General features: G+C 37.3%; 1 protein-coding gene across 1 annotated transcript; it reads right to left on the reverse strand.

Moving 5' to 3' along the window:
- Nucleotides 1-4,506: 4,506 nt before the first annotated feature.
- Nucleotides 4,507-23,227, reverse strand: LOC139939955 (uncharacterized). Its single transcript, XM_071936124.1, has 6 exons — nt 23,049-23,227; nt 20,954-21,109; nt 19,615-19,729; nt 16,112-16,188; nt 12,286-12,431; nt 4,507-11,391 (listed from the first exon to the last, which is right to left on the reverse strand). Exons 1-6 carry the CDS (start codon nt 23,216-23,218, stop codon nt 11,222-11,224), a joined length of 834 nt encoding a protein of 277 aa, XP_071792225.1. The 5' UTR covers nt 23,219-23,227; the 3' UTR covers nt 4,507-11,221.
- Between the last annotated feature and the right edge of the window lie 1,450 nt (nt 23,228-24,677).

Here is a 24,677-nt window from a genome sequence, read left to right on the forward strand (position 1 = left end):
ACTTAATTATGGTTCCGGTTACTCAATAAATCTTTATTTTGATGCTAAATTTCAAAACCGTATCCGTGTGTGTGTGTGTGGTCAATGGTGCTTTTTTCACAGCCGTGAGCAGGCTGAATTGAATTTCACCATTTTTTGTTAAGAAAAGATCTGAATATGTGGATTTGACAACATTTTGACAGAAATAACAGCCTATCTAGCAACTCACTCAGATATGGACAACGAACTCAAACATGGACAACAATGACAGCAACTGAGAAATGGACAACAATGACAGCAACCGAGACATGGAAAACAATGACAACTCAAACATGGACAACAATGACAGCAACTTAGACATGGACAACAATGACAGCAACCGAGACATAGAAAACAATGACAACTCAAACATGGACAACAATGACAGCAACTCAGACATGGACAACAATGACAGCAACTCAGACATGGACAACAATGACAGCAACTGAGAAATGGACAACAATGACAGCAACCGAGACATGGAAAACAATGACAACTCAAACATGGACAACAATGACAGCAACTTAGACATGGACAACAATGACAGCCACCCAGACATGGACAACAATGACAGCAACTCAGACATGGACAACAATGACAGCAACTCAAACATGGACAACAATGACAGCAACTCAGACACTGGACAACAATGACAGCAACTCAAACATGGACAGCAATGACAGCAACTCAGACATGGACAACAATGACAGCAACTCATACATTGACGACAATGACAGCAACTCAGACATGGGCAACAACGATTTAAACTCAGACATGGACAACAATGACAACAAACTCAAACATGGACAACAATGACACTCAGAGATGTACAACAATGACAGCAACTGAAGCACAGGACAACTCAGACCAAACTCAAAGCCAGCAACTCAAACATTGACAACGATGATAAGATTGATAGCAACAAAACAAGGACAACACTGAAGATCTGTCACCGTTTGGGTTTTTTATACCTAAAACAATGCTGCAGAAATAGTTATGGTTATTATTTTATAGGCCTCATCTATAGTATGTGTCATGTGGTCCTCGTGGTTCGTGTAAAATCATAAGGAGCTACAAGATGAATCGCTGTCTTTTTGGTTCGCCAGATCCATGAAATGAAATAGTGTAGTTGTATGTGCCACTGATTGGTAAATAGAACCACCAGTCCTTGCTCTAGGGTCGAACCAGAGAAAAATCAATACAACAACAACATCAATCTATGGAAAACAACAGTTTGTTGCTCCTGTATTGTATCCAATAAATACAACGTCATTCTACGAACTCGGTCGAAGGATCCTCCTCAGCCACATTATTGAAAGTATTGTGTCACTCCTCAATCAAATTGGGCTTTTCAAACATCAAACTTATTGTATTTGGGTGATGGAGGGGCTCTCCCATTCTTTTCATAGAGCGATGATGTATCATAAATTATAGGCCTAAGGGTGTGTTGATATACGTGGTTCGTTGTTGCAGATGGTTTTCTTGGTAACGGTAGTGTGTTACGGATGTGTGGCAGTTGTGGCAGCCGTCAACATCTTATTGTACTTTTCCCGTTGTTTCACTGGTAGACCTCTTAAGAAACCATGACACTACATACAGGGACCAACGCGTTGGTAATTATTTAAAAACAAAAGTTAGCATAAAAACTTACTTGGTGTCATGTTTTAATGTTTGTACTGTATGCGAGCATTTGAATTACCCTTTTTGTGATCTAATATAGATTATTGTATTGTATTGTATTGTAATGGAGAGCTGTTGATAATATTAAAAAAAAACATTATGAGAAACGGCTCCCTCTAAAGTAACGTAGTTTTTGAGAAAGAAGTAGTTTTCTACTCAAATAATTATTTGAGTTTGATTTCGAATCAAAATTAGATTTTAAGTGTATGAGTACACAACTTCGTGTGACAAGAGTGTTTTCTTCTTCCATTATTATCTCACAACTTCAACGACTAATTTATTTGAAATTTTAACAGGTTTGTTATTTTGTGCATAGTTGAGCTACACCAAGTGGTGAGAAGACTGATCTTTGACTATAATTACCGAAATTAGTGTCCATCAGTGTCTTTTAACAGCAAAACACAGCAAATGCACACGTGAAGGTTATGGTTGGTTGTCTTTTTCTTGTAAGTATAATTATGTTGAGCTTAGCTACTTTTTATGCTAAAGCAGCTTTATCTGAAACAGGGCCCGGATCGATGAGATTATTTTCCTGCGTAAACCAACCTCATTGGCCCATACATGAGCAAGGAAATGGCCAATTTTGGTTTATCGCATTCGAATTTTGAACTTAATCTTTTTCGTCTGAGGGGGTGCGTGGCTATAATATTAGACATTCATAATTCTAAGAAAAAACCATCCGCCCGGTACTTTGTTCAACAAACAAGGCCTTAAAGACAATATAATGCGGGTTTCGGATTTCCACACAAAGAAATCTCAAGAAGGACAACATTTATCAACATCATAATTATCTCTCGTCAAAAAACTAAAGAATCTTTGGGCCTACACGGTTTGCAATATAATTATTTTGGCTGGCTTTTGTCACTGAATTAACGTCAAGTTGCGAACAGCAGTTTCCAAATTTTATTTGAGCATGATCCGGGCAGCGAAATTAATGCTGTGGTCACCCTTGACTCCTTGTCTGGGACAACTTGTCTTCAGATTGTATTAGACGTCTCCAGGTTTCTTGAAAGCACGTTGAAAGTAAGATTATGAGGTCTTCATTATAACAAGTCTGGGAGCGAACGTGACAACGGCTTACGCTCGGAGGCCGCAGACGGCAAGGTTACGAACTGGTCACCGGTGCCGCGAAATTTGTAACCCGCTGTTTCTTTGGAAAACCCCCATCATGAACGAAGACGGATATAGGAAAAACCCGAGTGCAGTAACCTCTGCATGCGTGTTTCTAATTAAACAATTACCGGGGTAGTTTTTAAAAAATGGGATGCACAGCGGACGGTGGTTTATCCTTTCGTTTTTTGGATGACTTTCACGAAAATAAAGCAGGAAAAGACGAGTAAAGGAGCTTAGACCTGTTATACTGCTATAGAGACTCCCATAAAGGTTGCTGCGGTTTTTTTACAGCAACAACATAAACCGATGATTTAGAACAATTTTTGTCAAAAGGTTCCACTGAATGACCAGGTTTGAATTTGAAAATTTCCTATCAAGAATATGTCACAGGTCACTTCGTCTTGACCACTTCGTATACCCTGGAAGTGAAATTTGAAGTACCCTATGGACACTTCGCACCTATTCATACCTTCTTATAAGACACTTCATACCTTCTTAGTATGACATTTCGTACATTCTTACAAAACACTTCGTGCCTTCTTGATCTTACAATATGCATTCAAAAAGGTTGTTGAAATTATCTCAATAAATGCCTGTCATTATACCATAATAGTTGTTCAATTTCAAATTGATGTATGGAGGGGCTGAAAAACGACTGACGATTGTTTATATGTCATGTAAGTTATTTTGTTTTTTATCATTCTAGAAACTGTTACCATAGAGGAAGGACTTCCTCTATGCTTTTACACAGTAATAAATTTGAATGACCACTATACACGTGGTGTTCACCCTGTCATAATGGCGAATTGTTTCAACTCCACGTTACCGAGGAGACTCGCGACCTGTTTCAAGCTGCCATAACCGTCTTGGTCATCTGCTGAACCCGCAAAAAAATTCTTAAGACACATCACCTCAGCTTATTTAACAACATCACTAACATTAATATTGTACACAAAGGAACCAGACTATTTCTCCTTCCAGCCTCGGTTTGGTTGCATTAATTTGAATGTGAGAAAATCAAGATGGCCGCACCATATACCCACTCGATTTTATCTTAAATGACCGACAAGTTTCTCAATGTACGTTACCTAAATACAATGGTCACGAATTGTTCGTTATATTTCCATGGTTATATCTTGGGCAAGAACACATTAAATCGAAAGAAATCTTAGTTAATATTTACCTTCATGACGTCTCCAGAATGGTTTGGCAACAGGCTTTAATACCACGAGTATGTCCCTGACAAAATTCCAACGCGACTGAAATCAGTTACCGATATTCGACTAAAGGTTCCGCGTGGTCCGAGCGACGGGGCGGAAGCGTGCCTCCGTAATAGGAAACCCAACTCATATGTATGTAGCCTATAAATTAAGGGGCACACTGCCTTGGGTTTTGGCGCTTTCGGGTTTAACACAGAAAGCATTAATTTTTTTAAAGAAGTTTATGGAGTTATTTTGGTTTGGGAAAAATACAATTTTAGTAGAATAATGATTCACATAATACTGGCTAAATACCTGTGGGTTTGGTGAGACCAAAACTATTTTAGCATGTAAAATCCCCTTAACCAGTTATGATATTATATACCAAAACCATAGCATAACTGGTTAATACGTTTTTACATGCTAAAACTGAGACGAAAATTATTACTTTTACTCATTTCTCAAAAACTACAGCACCTCAGTAAGTAAAATTTCAAGGGAAGCTTTCTACTATCATAATCTTCAAACTGTGTAAGTTTAATGTAAATCTGTGGACATTGTGTTTTTTGTTAGGAAAAAGTACATAATATACCCTTTAACACAGTCGCCCAGGCCCAAGGCTAAGTCGTGGTTTCGAAAATGACATGGTTAATCATTACACAAAATATGGTTTTACTATAATATACAGTGGTTTGGAGCTTAATTATTGTTATCCGTTTCCTGTTACTGTTCCGCCAAAAGTTGTTCAGTATGTATGGACACAATTGGTAATTGTCAAAGAACAGTGTTTCCCCCAAAACATATGCATCAAATTACAAATCTGTAAAAATTTGGGGCTCATCAGTCGTCGAAGTCGCAAGAAAACAAAGCAATTGCACAAGTTTGTGTGCTTCAGATGACCAATTGAGAAAACAACTAGATACAATGGTTTGCAAACTGATGAAGAGTAAACTATAAATGGGTAGGCGTGGATTATAAAAAGGTACGTGCTATAAATTAATATTTAAACAAAATTACCCATCCATGTAATTAATTTCCCTTGTGATTACTTTTTAGTTTCAACTTTTATAAATAAATATCCACTGACGCACGTAGTTAGGCCTACTTATGTTTTGTTTTTTTCATCCAGACTTTAAGGTGAATGGTTCGCATGCACTATTTTATTTCGACGGTTTTTTTTTCTCTTAGAATTCAATACGGAGTCTGGCTTTGCTTTCCGTTTGGTTTTAGTAAAAAAAAAAAAAAAACTTAACCCAAGATAAAACAATAGGCTTCTACAATAAGAGCATTTTCCCTGATATACAATTCAAGCCACATTTTATTTCGAGATTTCTTGGATGTTTTCCTTACAGACACTGGACACTAGTATTGGTAATTACTTAAAAAAACAATTGTTAGCATAAAAAACTTACGAATCGTAACAAGAAATGGAGAGCTGTTAATAGTATAAAACATTGTGAGGGGAACGGCTCCCTTTGAAGTGGAGTAGTTTTCGAGAAAGAAGTATAATAAGGCCTAACATTCCACTAAAATATTTGAATTTTTAATTCGAGAACTCAGAATTCGATTTTGAGGTTTCAAAATCAAGCATCTGAAGACACACATCTTCGTGTGACAAGGGTGTTTTTTCTTTCCTTATCGCGCAACTTCGACAACAAATTGAGCTCAAATTTTTACAGGTTTGTTTTGTAAGCATAAAATAACAAACCTGTGGAAATTTTAACTCAATTGGTCGTCAACATTGCGAGATAATGAGGAAGAAAACAACAACCTGATGCTTGTATTCGAGACCTCATCTAAGGTGTTGACTTAAATTCAAATATTTTAGTGAGAAATGATTTCTTTCTCAAAAACCATACGTTGCTTCAGAGGGAGCTGTTTCTCACAATGTTTTTTTATACAGCTCTCCATTGCTCGTTACCAAGTAAGTTTTTATGCTGACAATTATTTTGAGTAATTACCAATATTTTCAAGTGCCTATATCTGACTTCGCGTATCATTGTCTTCCAAACGTGTTTCTGATATATAACATAATTATTTTGATACACATCTCAGTGCAACGCACCTGAATTTGCTTACTTTGGAAAGTGCATGTCTTCATTTCATAATCTGCGTTTTCTGCATTGTTATTCACAGCCATTTCAGGCAATATAGTTTTATTGTCTGAAATATTGTGCAGAACTAGACACTTGGTTAATCTTCAATTAACGTGACCTCTATTTTATTTTATTTTAAAGTACATTTGCAAAGAGTTGATTGGAAATGGCTATAAAAAAGGCCTATGCAATAAAAAAAAAAAATGTAATAAATAAATAAATAAATTGTGAAAAATTAATAAAACACGAAATTACCTATGTCATGCGGTAAAGCTATCTTGTTTAATAGAACTTCATCAAATTTCAAATGACCCATTTAGGATATAATGTTTTATGTTTCCTTGTAACTTTATGATGAATGGTTTTCCTCTAGAATTCCATGGTAGCCTAGAGAACTTTGCTATTCTTCAAGGCAAAGTAAAATACTAACTTCACCTCAGACAAAAAAAATACAAACAATTGCTGGCTTTTTCTCTATTATTGTTATAAAATTCAAGCCGCATTTTATTTCGAGATTTCTTTTCGATGTTTTCTTACAAATCCCAAACAACACCTGACTTCACTTTTCTTTATAAAGGCCGTGGACACTATTGGTAATTGTCAAAGACTAGCCCTCATAGTTGGTGTATCTCAACATATGCATAAAATAACGAAGCTGTGAAAATTTGAGCTCAATCCGTCATCGAACTTGCGAGATATGAATGAAAGAAAAAAACACCCTTGTCACACAAAGGTGTGTGCGTTTAGATGGTTGATTTCGAGACCTCAAGTTCTAAATCTGAGGTCTCGAAATCAAATTCGTGGAAAATTACTTCTTTCTCGAGAACTATGGCACTTCAGAGGGTGCCGTTTCTCACAATGTTTTATACAATCAACCTCTCCATATTACTCGTCACCAAGAAAGGTTTTATGCTGATAATTATTTTGAGTAATTACCAATAGTGTCCACTGCCTTTAAAGCAACTTGACTTCAGACAGGCTATTATCATTATGTTTTCCCATGTTTTTTGCTACTTTAGTTCAGTACATGTAATTATGTTATCCCTTAACCTAATTTCTCCAAGTTCTGTGAAACAAAATTCGGGCTACAAATCACTCCGGTGGGATTCGAACCCACGACCTTTGCATTGCTAGTGCAGATGTCTTTCTCTATTGTGTAGACCGAGCTACCCGATGGCTAGAGGCAGTTCAAGGCACATCTTAACTTCTTTACTTTGATTGGCTTGCACTTCATGATCTACGTGTTTTCCACGTTGTTTTCCATAACATTCCAAAACAGCACTTGAGTATTTTGCTTTCCCTAAAAGCTAAAAGTGACTTCACTTCAAACGAAATGGTTTCGCCATATCTTCAGCTACTGATATGCCAATATGATACACACTTCATGAACGGGTAGAAACCGCACCGAACACAGAAACCTCTCAGATGATGCGAGTTCCAGTACGGCCCGCCATTAGCAAAACAGCTAACCCGAAAAATAACATTTTGAGAAAATGAAGTATAGTCCTACAGAGATAAGCTGTTTTGCAATGCCTTTGAAAGTTTGAAATTGAAGAACACCATAAATTTACCCAAAGATAATCTTTGTATAAAGAAACCAAAATTTGCAAGTAAGGCTCTTTTGCCATGTAAGGGCCGAGTAGGTTCGAATTCGAAGACTCGTCCATTCTGACTCAACATCCCAGAAGTTGTTTTGACAGTTCGTTCAATGACGTCAGCAATCTCAAAACCACTAATGCACATTGAATTGCCCACCTCTACGCGCTCGCCATTAATTGAATACAAACGTGGGTGGATCTAATGATGTATATTATTATTTTTTTTGTTCTTTCCTGTAGGTTTATATCCGTAGCGGAAAATCTAATTTCATTCACGTTTACTATCATCAATTTATTGTTTGAGCAAACAAGGCGAAGATGGTTAGGAGTGATTAGCGGAATTGATTCAAGGTCACGTACATAAAGTCGCTTAGTCTTGGATGATATCAACCTCTTTGATAGAAACGATATCAGACGACCTCGTGCTCAATACCGGTAGTCAGACATACGTCATTGCTGTGGCTCCTGTTTTTAGTGTCTATCAGTTATTTTTTAAATGAAGCGTCTGTTTCTCAGAATTTTCAATCAAATGTTCAATCGACTTTATTGCCAAGCCTTATGACTCTTACTCTGGCAGTTTGGGTGGAGGCGAAAAGTTATACAATTTATTTTTATTCTTTTATAAATAAGTACGAAAGGTTATTTTTTTCTTTTTCTTTTTTTTTAAGAACAAACTGAACTTGAGTAAAACAGACGCAAAATCCACTGGAACTATACTTCACTGGATGGCAAAACACTGTCTTTCCAAATTGGTCATAATCATAGCTCATAGGAATGTCGGAGTCAACAGAAATTTGACACATTACTAGTAGCCAACACAGACACAAAACAAGGAGTGTAACAAATCTAACAGCAATGGTTTTCAACTCAATATTATTTACAATATATCTATTAATAATAATGTATAAAACACAATAAGAGATAAACATCAGAAAAATACTTGTACTTAATATTAACATAAAGTCTGTGCTTGGCCTAATTAAGAATTGACTATACTTTGTATCGGTTATTTACACAGACGGTGGTTACATAGAGATTGTGTTGACTGTGGTAAAGTTTAATTAAATAAAAGAGCAGTTTTCATTAAATTTAGTTTCATAGATTGATTAATACTCCAAAAACTAATGACCATAAGAAAAGGAGTGAGAAGCACAGCAGCTGTTCATTATGTAAACTATTTTGGGAAAGGATTTTCTTCGTAATAATAATGGTTTGGATAATTGTTCACTCCAAAACATTTGAGTCTCTCACATTTCTGTGAGTGTATGTCCGCTTGTGAATGAGAAGGCCAGAGACACGGTTGTTGTATCAGTTGTTACCTCGCAAAACAAAGATGGATTTAAGCTTTTTGTGAAAATACCATGAACCTTTTTTGCTGTTTTCTCCGAAAGTAGACACTGTATTCAGCTGAAACTTTTTATTGTTTTTTTCTGCAAATCAGCACAATTGTTAAAGGCAATGGACACTATTGGTAACTACTCAAAATAATTATTAGCATAAAACCTTACTTGGTAATGAGTAATGGGGAGAGGTTGATAGTATAAAACATTGTGAGAAACGGCTCCCTCTGAAGTGACATAGTTTTCTAGAAAGACGTATTTTTTCCACGAATTTTATTTCGAAACCTCAAGTTTAGAACTCGAAATCAACCATCTAAAAGCACACAACTTCGTGTGACAAGGTTGTGTTTTCTTTCATTATTATCTCGCAACTTGAACGACCAATTGAGTTCAAATTTTTTACAGGTTTGTTATTTTATGTATATGTTGAGATACACTAAGTGAGAAGACTGGTCTTTGACAGTTACCAATAGTGTCCACTGTCTTTAACAAAACCAATATATAGCCCTTTTCGCACAACTCTATTCCTGAGGTTGCCATGGCCGGCCTTTTCACACTATTGCTTTACCCTGGTCTGCCCTGGCAAACAGGCATCCTCCCGGTAATAGCCACCCCTGCTCCAGAGTAGGGGTAATTACTGCGGGGCAAAACAAGTCCCAGGCCCTCCCCAAGTGTGAAAAGAGCTGATGACCCTTAAACTGAAACCAGATTCTGATATTACTACTTTGTAACATGATGAGATTTTCTTTAACATTTCTTCAGCTTCCCGTGGATTAATACAACTCTTCAACAAGTTGTTGGAGCTTTATTCATCTCTCATACTGACTCTAGCAATTATCTGTTATTTGGCACTGGTCAAACGAATTGGACAGAATTCAAAGATTACAAAACAGTGCAGCTCGTTTGATATGTTCCACACCCTTGGGTTATTTTTCTTTTATTATTATCTCGCAAGTTCGATGACGGATTGAGCTCAAATTTTCACAGGTTTGTTATTTTATGAATATGTTGAGATGCACCATCTGTGAAGGCTAGTCTTTGACAATTACCAATAGTGTCCACTGCCTCTAACAATGTTGTGGTACCTTTGCCACGCAACAAACACTGACACTATCAACCAATCTACCAACAACAACACTCAGTTCTTCATTACTGGTTTGTTTTTCCATTTAGAAGAGAAAGGGAAAATATCGACTGGCAACGACTTTAAGAATACCATGTTTGTAAGTGTGATGTAATTCTACAGTTAGCTGCATTTACTTCATACACGGTTCTTCCAAGAAGCCCATAGGAGTTACATTGAAGCAGTTTCCTTTGATACTTTTTTGCAAGAAAAGTTTAATAATTGGACTTGGCTTTTACCTACATTCTTGTAAGTTCCTCTCAGAACTAAACAAATTCTGTCACAAGAACTGTTTTTGAATGATGAAATAGCCTTTGGTCAAATTACACATGAACATATGCCAGCCATGGAGAGGGAAGCCTAGGGAAAACTTTGGGCGAGGAGCAGAGATGCACACGTGTGATGCAACGATTTACCAAATGATTACTGTATATATCTTTATTTCTTGTCACTGCAACTTGTTGACCTACTTCCAACAAACCATCTCTCATACCAGGTACTTCAGAGTTCTGCGTCACAGGTTCAAGGTTAACAGGTTAACAGAGTAAAAGCACAAGTAACTCCAGGGGCCCTGGATAATTGATTGAACTCTACTTAACCGTCAGCCGTTTTATTTAGAGTAACTATTAATATAAATGTGAATAGTAGACTTGCGGGTACAACCATGTGAATATTGAGGGAGTGTTGGCTCTGAAAAGAGCTGGTTTTGTCTTGACGTTTCGAACTGTATACTCTGCTCGTCATCAGGAAAAAGTGCCAACACTCCCTCAAAAGAGATTTTACACATGGTTGTACCCGCAAGTTTACTATTCAAATTTATATTTATAGTTACTCTTATTCTCCACACCGTGCAAAGTTTCAAACACCATTAAGCCATTTTATTGTTAGGAACTTTCTCAAATTTATGCAACTTTCTTGATAATGATACGCAATCTCAACTCAAAGAACATATACATGTATAACCTCTTGTGACTTTTAAAAGTCTCAAGAGATTATGTTCTTTAAGTTAAAGCTCTGCTGAGACTTTTTTTAATTTAAGTTTTCACAAAATTTCTTACTCAGTTTCCTGCGAGAACTCTTGAGAAATACCAAAAGCTGCTTCCCCTGTATTGTAGTCCAGCAGTCGGATGCTGTCCTTGATTTCATACGTGATAGTGCAGTTTGACTGGGCCGTACCGATCGGGTGGAGGGAGAGCTGGTGGACATTGTCTGTGCCAGCTACCCCTGAAACAAAAACACAAGTAAAAAACTTCTAAGATTAATGGAGCTATAGACGATGTGACCTATGACGTTACTCGAAAACCATAGCATAATTCGCGCGCATACCGCCGGGCAAAATCTTAGTGTTTTGGCAGCCAGCTAGAAAGCGTACGCAAACCTTACCATGACTACGCGTCTTTTTGCCCGGCGAAACATGACGTATACAGTGTTTTGTCAACAGAGGGCGGTTTGAATGTAAACATAGGTCACATCATCTTTACATATAAGTTTAATGCGAAAAGATTCAAGGCAGAATATTATAGCATCATTATCTTTTTTTTATTTCCATTTGTCTGTATGGGTGTTTGTATTTTGCTTGTTTGCTAGTTGTTATGTGGGTGTGTCAGGTTCATTTGTTTGGTTATGGGGTGTTTGTTTATGTTTGTTCTGGGGTTGATTTTGTGTTTGTTAAGCCCCTTTCACACGAAAGCAATTTAGCAAGGGTCCCTTGACAAATTGTGTGGGTGTAAAATACTACAAAATGTACCTTGTGTGAAAGGACAGCAACTGTCCATGTTCTTTTGCAAAAAGAAATCTCTTCAAACATTGCAACATTTTCAAACCAAGCTAAAAGTAAACAAGGGACCCCAGATTGCTGTCGTGTGAATAGCACTCTAGTGTGCCTAGAGGTTTTTTTTTTTTATATTAGGGTTTCACTTTACTTTTTTTTTCTACACTTGTTAAGTTTAATTTGTATTATGCCTTGTGTAATTCTGAATTTACTTATACATCATTTTAAATGTTTTTTTAAATACCTGCAAATTAAAGACACTATGCTGTTGGCTATCGAATAAATAATTAAAAAGAAACATATCATTGTTCATATTTCCATTTGTTGCGAGTCTTTACAATCTTTACCTGAAATCCTAAGAACTGTAGGAAGGAAGCTTTCATAAATGTGTTGGTGGCTGACTTCTCCATTGGTTGTCATGGAAACTGAGCCGATTACTAAACATCTATGGTCCTGATCATTGTTTTTACTTGTGCTTTCCTGAATTTTGATTCTGCGGAGAAAAAAGGAAAAGAGTTTTCGTGGAAATCCAAGATCAAACCAAGTTTATACAGTTGGGAAAAAGTTCACTTGAAATGTTGTCGTCAAAGTGTAGACCATGATGTAACCTTTGTTTACAAAAGGAGAAGCCTTGTACATTTTCTGGCAGGCAAAATATCACACTGGTCATATGGGAAATCTTAATCTTTGTATCATAGTTTCGAAATAGGTTGGAGATGTGCCAACTTTCTTTCATATAAAGTTTCAATAACAATCAGACAATGCAATCTCCAGAAATGAAATTTGATGTTTTTTCAATATGGGCTACATGTATGTACTAAGCGCCCCTGCAAGAAGTCCAGGTGTTGATGTCACCAAACTCTTCCTAATTTATGATAAATCTTTGGACTGAGTTCTGTAACCATAGACGTTAAGACGCATTGAACCCATCCTAAGTTAGGACGACTTACTTGCCTTACTCTAGATGGGATTAATATTTGCGTTTGGTGAAATAGGCTGCAGGCTCTGTAGCTTTTTTGTAAACATGTGATGTCACAGGTTACATGGTCTTTACACATTATAAAGCAATAACTGTATATATCTCCATAGTACACTTGCACAATGTTATAAGGGATTTTGTTGTGTACATGTACTCCACGGATTACAGGCACTGAGATTTCCATAACCCTGACCGGATTAGGGTATAATGGTTACTTGATTAACTCCGAGTCGTGAAGGTATTCAGGTCTTACATCACATGTACCTGGGACAGGGGGGGGGCCGGGATAAGGCTTACACGTGCGTCAGTGATTGCTTTTATGGAAAGACGTATAGTAACATCTTGCCTAGTCTTGAATAGTGACCCTGTTTTTTGTATTAGTCACCAGAAGAGGGCGCTACACCGACTGTTTTAGAGCGTGATTCTTAAAGACTTTTAGGCAAGTCTACACATCTGGATTGAAATACAGATATCTTAAGGAAGTTATAAACTTCCATTTGAGGTACTGGTCGAAAACAAAATTGTTTATCTTGCCCCCCACATAAGATTTTTTTTTAAACGCACAAAGGAACGGTTCCATACATTAAAAATTCCCTTGAGAAATTTGGTTGTGCCACTGCCAATAATAATATTCATACTATCCAGGAATTTTAGCACTGTGACGGGCTGGGCCAGAAAACTGGGGCAGTCTTGAGTTATTCAATTGTGTAAAATCTTTAACAGAAAGAAATGATGTTCAAAAGTTGAATTTTAGCCTGGTATTTAAAATTCTGGTCCAGTTTCAGCATCAGGGTTTGATAAAAGGGTATCCAAATTTTCTGAAAATTTAAGAACAGGACCCAATTTCATAGAGCTGCTAAGCATACAAATATGCTTAGCCTGAAATTTCTTCCTTGATAAAAACAGTATTACCAACCAAATTTCCACGTGATTTTCAGGATTTATAAGCAAACAACAGCTGATTACCAGTAACAAGCAATATATGCAACAAATACAAATGTTGTCGGTAATCCTGTGTTTATCAAGGAAGAAATTTCATGCTAAGCAAATTTTCGTGCTTAGCAGCTCTATGAAATTGGGCCCCGGTTGTCCACTGTTCAATTATGTACATAAATGCACAACAAAACAAAGTGTCAAAATTTAAAATAGGGTGTCAAAAAATAACTGGCTAACACTATGCAGTACACACATTGGGATACCAGCCCCTACAGTCTTGGGGAATATCTGAGCCATGTCAGCACAAATAAAACAGTTCATTGTAGTCAAGATGTGTAGATCAGAGTTAGATCTTTTACTCTAAAATTTTGATTCTGGTCTCGTAAACAAAGTTGGACTCCACGTCCTGCAGTATTGTCTATTTTCCAAACTTTTGGCCTAGGTCACACAATATGTTCACTGGGGACTAATGGCAAATTACAATTCCAGAGACACAGTCAAGTACACAAAACCTTTTCAGTACACCCAGGACTCCAGCAGTCGCCAAGGTTGCCACAAGCCTTATTCTTGGGAGTAGGAATTTAATTGAAGGTCCCAAGAGTTAGTAATTGTTATGGTATACAGAGTTACTGGTCAAGGTCTTGGGTGACTGTGAAGAACGCAGGGGCGGGATAAGGATTTACCATAATGGCCATGAATGCTCACTTCCTTTATGGAATGACGTAGTTTAAAATGGTCCGATACTAAACTTCTGTTTTATGACGTTAGCTGGAAACTATGGTTATTGTCATGTCATGGGTCAAACAGTAGATCTCCACAGGGATGTCCCAGTCCAGGAAAAGTATCTGTTAAATTTCAACATCGGTAATCTACGATGCTTTCATAAGACTCTGACCAACTGAAAAGATTAAGAATGCTCGCTTCCTTTATGGAATGACGTACTTCAAAATGTCCCACTAAACTTCCATTCCATTACGTTAGCTGGAAACTATGGTTAGTGTCAGGTCAAGGGTCAAACAGTAAATCTCCACAGGGAAGTCCCTGTCGAAAAAGTAAAACTGTTCAATATCAACATCAGTAAGCTAAGAAGCTTTACATGGTACTCTGACCAACAGAAAAGAAAACATTTAGGGGTTGAGCAGTCTAGAGTATCAAACACAAAGTCTGGAACAAAAGTTATGGAATGACGCTGTTTAAAATGACCTGATGCTAAACTTCTGTTTTATGATGTTAGCTGGAAACTATGGTTAGTGTCAGGTCAAGGGTCAAAAAGTAAATCTCCACAGGGATGTCCCTGTAAGAAAGGTATCTGTTCAACTTCAAAATCGGTAATCTATATAATGCTTTACAAAGGACTCTGACCAGAACTGAAAACAAAACATTTGGGGGCACAGCAGTCTAGAGCATCAAACACAAGTTCTGGAACACAAGTTGTGGCCTTCTGTTTTATGACTTTAGCTGGAAACTGAGTGTCAGGTCATGGGTCAAACAGTTAGTCTCAAAGTCCCTATCCAAAAAGTAAAACAATATCAACATCATCATCTTCCTCTACTGTGTAGAAACCTCCTCTTGAGTATACTCGCACATTAAAACTACAGTAAACTATGTAAACAGTAAACTACAGACAACTATGAAGCTTCAGATAGGACTCTGACCAACTGGAAAGAAAATGCTCATTTCGTGGCTGAGAAAAGTTTGTGTCTACATGGAATTGTCCACATTGTTTAGACAATGTTTTTAGAATTTCCTGTGGGGGCACAGGACAGGTTTCTGTTTTTTTTTATAATCTTTTGCGAGGGGTCAAAAGTGCCACTAGCCCATTAACCCAAATTACTAAATTTACAGCTGGGCTACTCATTTTTCCAGTTCGATAGCCCAGCGAGCTAGTGGGAAAATAATGAAAAAATCAACATTACAAACAATAATGTAACAATTACTTTCTGCTCAGCCAGGCTTCTGATGGATGATACCCACGCCTACATCCGTATGGACTGTAAAAGGGGTAACCCGGTTTCAGCCCAAGATTAGGTGGCAACGGCCCCTAGAAAAATAGTTCATTTGCAGCCGACACCTTGAAGTGGCCTTCAGGCCTTGTGCGTCTGGTGAATTGCATAATAATTATTTTTAACAAATTAAAAATGACACACAATCTTATATTTATGTTGAATAAATAATGTAACAATAACTTGGCCCCTCGATAGCTCTTTGAATGGAACATTTGATTTATTTGAAAAGGAATTGTTTTATAAGATCCATACCTTTGTGTTTCGATGAACGTGGCTGTATCAACTAAATAAGCACAGAGCTTGGCCACCGTGGAAGCAGTGTCTTGTGTCTAGAGGTACAGATTAGATAAGATAAGATGAGATTAAATTAGACTAGAATAGACTAAACCATAGAATAGATTAGATTAGATTAGATTAGATAGATTAGACAAGACTAGACTTGACTAGATTAGATTAGTCTTGACTAGATTAGATAAGATTAGATTAGAATATTAGAAAATATGGATTAGACAATACTAGTTTAGACTAGAATAGATTAGATTAGACAGGATTAGATCAGATCAGATCAGATCCAATCAGATCAGATTACATTAGATTAAAATAGATTACATTAGATTGAGATAGATATGGTACGTTGTAGTTTTGTTTAGATGAAATTTGTTTTAATTAGATTAGAGATATAAGTTTAGATTATAGTAAATTAAATAAGACTAAACTAGACTAATTAGGTTAGGGGGAAACCAACTTAATAGCATTCTGCACTAACACTGCACTTTGCTAAAACATTCCACCACTGGCTCTCACGTGATCTCTGCATAGGCGTACCTGACTGCACACTCAGTACGTGCAAATACGTCAGTGAATCTTGACAGAGATCTGGATACTTCTATATTTAGTTTTTTTGCAGAGTGCTTTTGTCCCACCAGGAGAAATTTGTACGTCATTTAATTAAATTAAAATTCTAAATTCAATGGTTTATTAAAATTATATTCAATTTGCTGCCAGCAGCAGAATTACATGAACAGTTACATAGTTAAAAATTTGGAGTAAACCATTAAAATTACCAAAATCTTACACAGAAAAAATAGGACGGAGAGAAGTACTGTACACTCATATACGGAGGAGAACAGTTACTTAAAATATGAGTAAAACATTACAATCAAAATTAAAATGGCGTAAAAACTATTACACTCAATAATGGAGATTATTAAGAAAATAGTTCACTCTCAGTTCAGAAAACAGTTCACCATTTAAACAATGGTACAAGCATAAAGTACACAAAACACGTGTTTACACAATTTAAAAAAAGTACAAATATAAAATGTCAACAACTAAAATAGTAAAAGAAAATAAGTCAGGAAACATTTCAATAAATGAAAAACAGTAAAAATAAAATTTGCCCTTAAATTTTTTAATGACAAGCCAGCTGGACCAGTTCCCCTTGTCAATTGTCTAGTATGCCAGTTTTCTAACCGATCCATATCATGTAAAATAGGGATGTTTTTCAACACTGAACTAGCTAGCATTTCTTTGGCTGCAAGGTACGTATACCCTTGATTTTTGGAACCATTACATTTTTTTACATCCTAAATACAATAAAACTCACCCGTGACAATTTTTATGTCAAAAAAGGTGGTACCATTGTTGAGATATTGCCACAAATCTGGAGTTATGATGTCCATACAGGAAGTTTTTACATGTAAACTGTATCCATTGAAACACACAATCTGAGAAACGTTTCATGCAGAAACGTTTCCCAGATCGAAGTGTGTTGAATCCCTCCCTCTAAGTAAAACAACATTTCTTTGAAGGGAATTGTTTCTCAAAAATGTATACATTATCAATAGCTTTTTTACCAAGTGAGATGTTATGGCCATTTTTTTTTTGAGTAATTACCAAAGTCATACCCCTTTCTAATGGAGAACCTAACCCTGAGTACCAAATTGTGACAAACATAAGGGAAAGTAAAAGAACAAATGACAAACTTAGCATTTATTCTAATACCTAAAGGAAAACAATAATTAGGATTCAAAGCTTGCAAGGTGGAAGTTCAAACCTTAGAAAGATAATTGGTATGACCGTGTAAATATCTCTACTATTGAGGGAATCAATGTGTAATGAAGAGGTTTAAACTAGTGGTTTAAACCCGTCGAGGCGTGGTTCTTGATAATTTTGACCGGGACAAAGTCAAGGTAAATCATCAAGAACCAGGCCTTGGCGGGTTTAAACCACTAGTTGAAAACCGATTCAACACACTTTGACTCCCATTCATAAATACCTTTTTGGTCAAAAAACATCAACACTTTTTGGTCAAAAAGTAAAATAAATGCAAAATTTTTAATTGTTCAATGATATGATTTCTTTCGACACAACACGCCTCCAGCTATGAAACGGTAAGGCCCTCAGGTAAACAACTCCTTATAAGGAGATTGCTGTGCGCATCGTGCGTATCGCATGATGTGGCACAACTGTTCCAGCTGTTGCTCTCGACCAATAAATGAAGCAACTGTCTTATAAGCACAGGTGCAAGCTCGCGTGTCATGCCCTATTTCAACACTTTTTACTGGTGTTATATCATCTGTCCAAACACCCCCATGTGATGCCCTAATGACAAACTAATGACTGGGTGTGTACCGTAACTAACAACATTTTGACATATTAACTTTGTAGTGGGTCAGGGTTTTCTTTGGTCTAGAAAATGACCTCCTCTAAAAATGCGTTATCTAAAATGATAACTCAACTTACTACAACATGTGGCCTACAGTTGCAAGCTAGAGCAAGGCTCAAATTTGGCACTGGACAACAGGCCAGAGCAGAGCCCAGTGATTTTAGCCAGGGGCTACAGTGTAGTAAACTCATGACCCAACAAATCCTGTAGTCCTGTGCTTTTCAATTGAATATTCATACCTCATGTGTAAACATCTCCACAGAAAGTTTATGTTCAATGTTGATTTTAAGTCTGCCAGGGTTAATACGATTCCATTGAGTATCAAAATACACATACCCATAAGACAAACACAATAAATTTTTGCATTTATATTGCTTGTTCAAATAAAACAGTTTACTTTTTGTAGAAAGTTCTTTCTCATTAAGATGCTGGATTGCTGGTCTTGTAAACTAAATTATGGTCTTGTGGAATTTTATCAAACATTTGAAGGTTTTTTGGTTCAGTGTGGGCAAGTTAAAATAACGCCCTAGCTGTCTTTGTGAAAGGCTAAGACAATACTTAGAGATTAAAGTGAGAAATCAGTCAGGGAAACATAAGACAGTGGACAAGTCATTAATGGTCTGTCGCGGTTTGATAGCCCAGTCGTGGTGATGGTGGTGGTTCAATAGATGTTAAATTTGCATCGGGGATAAAGAATATTCATTTTGGTTGTTACCCATTCACACCAATGTGTATTATAAGCACTGTATACTCAGTACTTACCCAAATTCTGTAACTCGGGTGGAATTCGAACCCACGACCTTTGCAATTCTAGAGCAGTGTCATACCAACAAGACCACCAAGATTGGTGGCTGGAGGCATTTTTAGGGTTCCACGATCAAATACTGCTCTTGTGAAGCTGCCATCTGCCGATTACCACTCCCCAATAAAGTGGGACCGTAGTTGTGAGAGCAGTAGTCTAACGGAGGCCAGCAGTCTCGCGAGAATACCGCCAGAGTGTTGCAAGAATCGCGGAGAGAGAGTTGGAACGTTTTCAGCGCGACATTTAACGACTTGTTCACAAGTCTAGGGAAACATGGACTCTTACCTTTGGATGTGTTGCATAGAAGTCCAAGTCATCAATAATGATAACATCGGGAAGTACTGGGAAGGTTTGAATCCTGGCAAGATACTCCAAGACAGACGATCTGTCTTGATGATATCTGTGGAAGGAGTTTAAGAAAATAATGATCAACTTTTATACTGCCAGTCACCAGCAATGCAAAAATCTGTGCCCAATTTCATAGAGCTGCTTCAAAAGCCCCCAAAGTAGGTAGTTACTTAAAACAAATATTAACTTAATAAATGACTTGGTAACAAGCATTGGAGAGCTGGGGATAGTATAAAACATTGTGGGAAACAACTCCCTATGAAGTAACGTATAGTTTTTGAGAAAGAGGTAATTTCTCACTAAAATAATAAAAGACTTCTAGCTAGAAGTCTTTTATTCCTATCTGAAAGCACACAAATTCATCCAACGAGGGTGTTTTTTCTTTCATCATTTTCTCACAACTTTGATGACCGATTGAGCCCAAACTTTCACAGGCTTGTTATTTTATGCTTATGATGGGATACACCAAGTGAGAAGACTGTTCTTTGACAATTTCCAAACGTGTACCTTCCCTTTAGAAAGCACAACAAAATAAGGCTTAACAGAATAAAGTTACCAGCTAAACTCGCATGTCACATTTACAATTTGTGACTAGTATCCTGTTGATTTGTCCTAATGGCAGACAATTGTTTATTAAAGGGAAGTATTTTCTGCTTAAGCAGCTCTATGAAATTTGGCTCTATACCTGATGCTTTGCGTTGGCAACAGGGGCACTTGCCTCTGTTGCTCCTGATCCTTGCCTTGTACCCCTTGAAATGTTTCAATAGAAATTAACAATTTCATTTTGATCAGGTGTACAACTTTCAGCCAATGATAGATCTTCATTGACCTCAGAGAAGCCCCAATCATACTCTATTGAAAGCAAATGTGAAGCAGATTTTGGTGACGCAATAATCAGAACACATTTTTTTTCAACTGCGACACAGAAAAGGAACACTTCCCTTTCTCTTTCGCTTGAAGTAAAAACCAGGCTTGGGGGATATGTTTGAGGACTTTTGTATGGGGTCTAGGTACCCCTGGGATCAATCCGCTATAGCCTCCGCGAACCTTATTAGTCATCATGTACAAAATCCTATTAACAAATTCTGCCCTTCACGTTTATGCACATGGAGTTCTCTTTTGAATCCGGATCCTGCCAAAACTTGGCTCTATCTGTTCTTTGTTCTCACAGTGAAAACATAGGATTTTGTACATGTTGACCCATTGAGGTTATTGGAGACGATAGCAGAATGAACCTCATAGCTCTAGGAGTATTGTCTAGGCGTTATAGACTTACAGGATATGAATCTGTTTCATCAGCAAAGGCTCAGGTTGTGGCGCTCCATAAACACATAATGGTAGTGTCTGGAATTTACTGTGTGTTATCAAAATGACCCTCCGACCCTCCAATGCAGAGCTTAACGCACACTGGAACAAAAGGGACGTCCGACCACTGTGGAAAAGGAAAAGTATCCGGACTGATTAATAAATGGAACAAGTGTACACAATTTGGGTCAAGGTTATTGTATGCAATAAACAGACCCAAGTTAACAATTACAAAAAAAAAAGAATTTTAAACAAGAAATATATATGCAGAAAAATTAATTTTCTCTGTCAAAAGTGTATATCTGGGCAAACTTCTCAAAAAAAAAGTTTTATTGGCATGACTGATAATAATAATTAGGCCCTGGAAATATTAAATACCATGTGGATCTGTTTGTAATAACTAAATGCTCCCAAGTCGCAGAGAAACCAATCTTTCTAAAATACTAATTGTGTACATTCCATTGGAAATTAAAGCTAAATAAGTGTGATGTCACATTCACAACTATGGGTGAAAAATATTGAAAACTCATTCTTATTACGTGTGCTGGTCCAGGACAACTGTGACTTGTTTTGTACACAAAAAAATAAAACAAAGAGAATGCACTATGTTGCTTGAATGAGTGTAGTGCATATTCTGGGTGGAGCAATTCAACCAATACAATGCATTCTCTTTGGGTTGTTGTAGTGTGATCGTTACCGTTTTTGTTAGCGCTGCAGTGTGACTCCGCTTTATTTATTATTAAGAGTTATGTCAACAGTAGCAGCTACCAAAAAGGGCTGGGTGGTGTTTAGCACCCCACCCCCAGCCCAGTTGTTAACTAATACGCCCAATATACTACTGGCAGTAGGCAGTTTCAGTGAAATTAAATGCAGGTGATTTTCTCTCTGACAAGAAGTGGTCTGTTAAGGTGTATTATAAGGAGTAAAAATCAATTTAAAATTTTGAAATCGGATGCTTGGTTGCAGAGATATACCGTTTTTAATGAGCGTGGATCGTGCAAAAAACTACCTGTGTTCAAGTTCAATTTGTTATGTTTTTCTTCATATCGGCCACGGCCAAGTTTAACAGCCTATGGCAAAAAAGGGCGCACTATATGACGAGTGCCCTCTACCAACGGGGAGGTTTGCAGACTGTGCGACGTACATACATACGTGCGTATTTAGGACAACTTTGTAAGAAATGGTAGAACAAAACCTCTCGGAGGGAGAAGAGTACATAATCAAATTACACAAAATTTTTACAAGTTACTCTTAAAAGTATGGGAATTAGCACTGACCAAGTTGCATTAAGTTTTGATAATTATTTCTGGAAGAAATCTTGATTCAAAAAACGGAAAACGCTGACAAAAATAGGTTTTCATGGTAAAAGCTATGCGACTAGATGTACCATGTGCGGAATTTTATCGGCTACACGATGATGTAATCGTTATCTCATTTCGTGTAAACATGTGCTCCCTCATCGCAAAAAAACGTCTTCGGGCTTCTTCGGCGCTTCCCGAAGATTTCCGAAATCAGTTGTCCATGGAGTTCAAAGGTGACGTCATGCACAAACGAATGGGCGCTACACGCGAGGCCAAGCATCCGGTTTCTGTCGTTGCTCTCTATTTTTCACAATATCTCCAAAACTATTCATCCGATTTCAAAAAAATTTGAAATGTAAGCACGAGGAGAGAATGCTCCTGCCTGCTGTCAAGTCTCATAGTTTTTGTGAGTTGTACAAAATGTGAGTTATGATTTAATACATTTCGTTCTTTTTTTTTCGGGGCTGTGTGTGTGTGTGTTTTGGTACACGTGAAATCAACTTGATGAAACTGCCTACCTATGCTGGGTTGGCATGATCACAGATCAGATGATGATGGAGGGTTGATATAAATCAAAATAAAATAACCCTAGTCTACTTACTATTCTAATAAAGCAACCATGTAACTTGTAAGTAAGTTGTTATTATTATGATGATGATGTACTACAAGTTTTTTACAACGTCAAAGACTAAAGAGACTAACAAACATGGAGGATATTCGGATAATGTTATTTAATGTAATATATTCCTCCATGGACTAACTAACCTGCTTCGTTTACCCATAAGTAAACACCTGTAACTCTTCCCAGGAATCCTCACTCCAAATAAGTCATTTCTTAAGTCAAATTCCGTATCTCGTTGATGTAGGTGGCATTTTTCCTCACTATTGTCGTAGACAACTGATGGAAACATTTTCACTACGATGGGCGCAGCCATTTTGAACTTTCCGCACTGATGATATAACGTGAAGCGCGCCACCAATAAGAACTTTTTTCTTAAACGCAAGAGGGCGCAGTATACATGTTCGGCTCCCAAAACTATTTTTTGCGTGATGGGGTTTCACTACTCCTAGAACTATTTCGGTTTCGTCCGGCTATCGTCTCCCGTAACCTCATAGGTTTATATCTCTCACGCGTTCAACGACCCATGGTTCAATGAATTTCGGCATCAGGAATCTCTCTTTTTTTTTTTTTAATCTCGCCAAAATTAGGCTCTATGTGTCCTTTGATGTATCAATGTGTATTCTTTTGACCAGAGAATCCACTCCACAATCTCAAAAATTGTTAAAAATGATAAATTCTTACCGTAATTTCAGATTCCCTATCTACTGTACGTGTTACTCCTCTGCCAACAATAATTGAAAATTACCCGACCTCGTTTTGCGAAAATGCGTCACGAGAGGGCGGGTACGATCCGTGATTTGTGTACAAAACATACACGGAACCACGAAGCTCGCACAGGGTACCAGTATGTACACTTTTTGCACACAGCCGTTTACATACTGATACCCTGTGCGAGCTTCGTGGTTCCGTGTATGTTTTGTACACAAATCACGGATCGTACCCGCCCTCTCGTGACGCATTTTCGCAAAACGAGGTCGGGTAATTTTCAATTATTGTTGGCAGAGGAGTAACACGTACAGTAGATAGGGAATCTGAAATTACGGTAAGAATTTATCATTTTTAACAATTTTTGAGATTGTGGAGTGGATTCTCTGGTCAAAAGAATACACATTGATACATCAAAGGACACATAGAGCCTAATTTTGGCGAGATTAAAAAAAAAAAAAAGAGAGATTCCTGATGCCGAAATTCATTGAACCATGGGTCGTTGAACGCGTGAGAGATATAAACCTATGAGGTTACGGGAGACGATAGCCGGACGAAACCGAAATAGTTCTAGGAGTAGGGTTTCACCACATGTTTGCATTTTTTTTTTTTGCAGCAAACCATTCACAGATTGTCTTTTATTTTGAACATGTAGACCTTACAGTAACGGTCTCATTAATTTATTCATTTCGGAGCTGTCTGCCATCCCCTTTTATTGACAAAAGTAATACGACGACAAAAAGGAACTGAATAAATGCACACTCTCAACTGCGTGGTTTTTTTACGGATTGTTATATGACCCAGTATTTTGAATACAGTTATCGACTTAAAGGAGCACGTTGCCTTGGATCGGACGAGTTGGTCTATTAAAAGCGTTTGTAACCGTTTGTTATAAAATGCATATTATGATTGGAAAGACGTTTTAAAAGGTAGAATATAATGATCCACACAAGTTTGCTTCGAAATTGCGTGGTTTTCCTTTTACTTTGAGAACTAACACGGTCGGCCATTTATGGGAGTCAAACATTTGACTCTTCCTCCATGATTTGATACCACCTTGCATGGGG

Source organism: Asterias amurensis, chromosome 7 (genome assembly GCF_032118995.1).
Source record: "Asterias amurensis chromosome 7, ASM3211899v1".
Classification (NCBI taxonomy): Eukaryota; Metazoa; Echinodermata; class Asteroidea; order Forcipulatida; family Asteriidae; genus Asterias; species Asterias amurensis.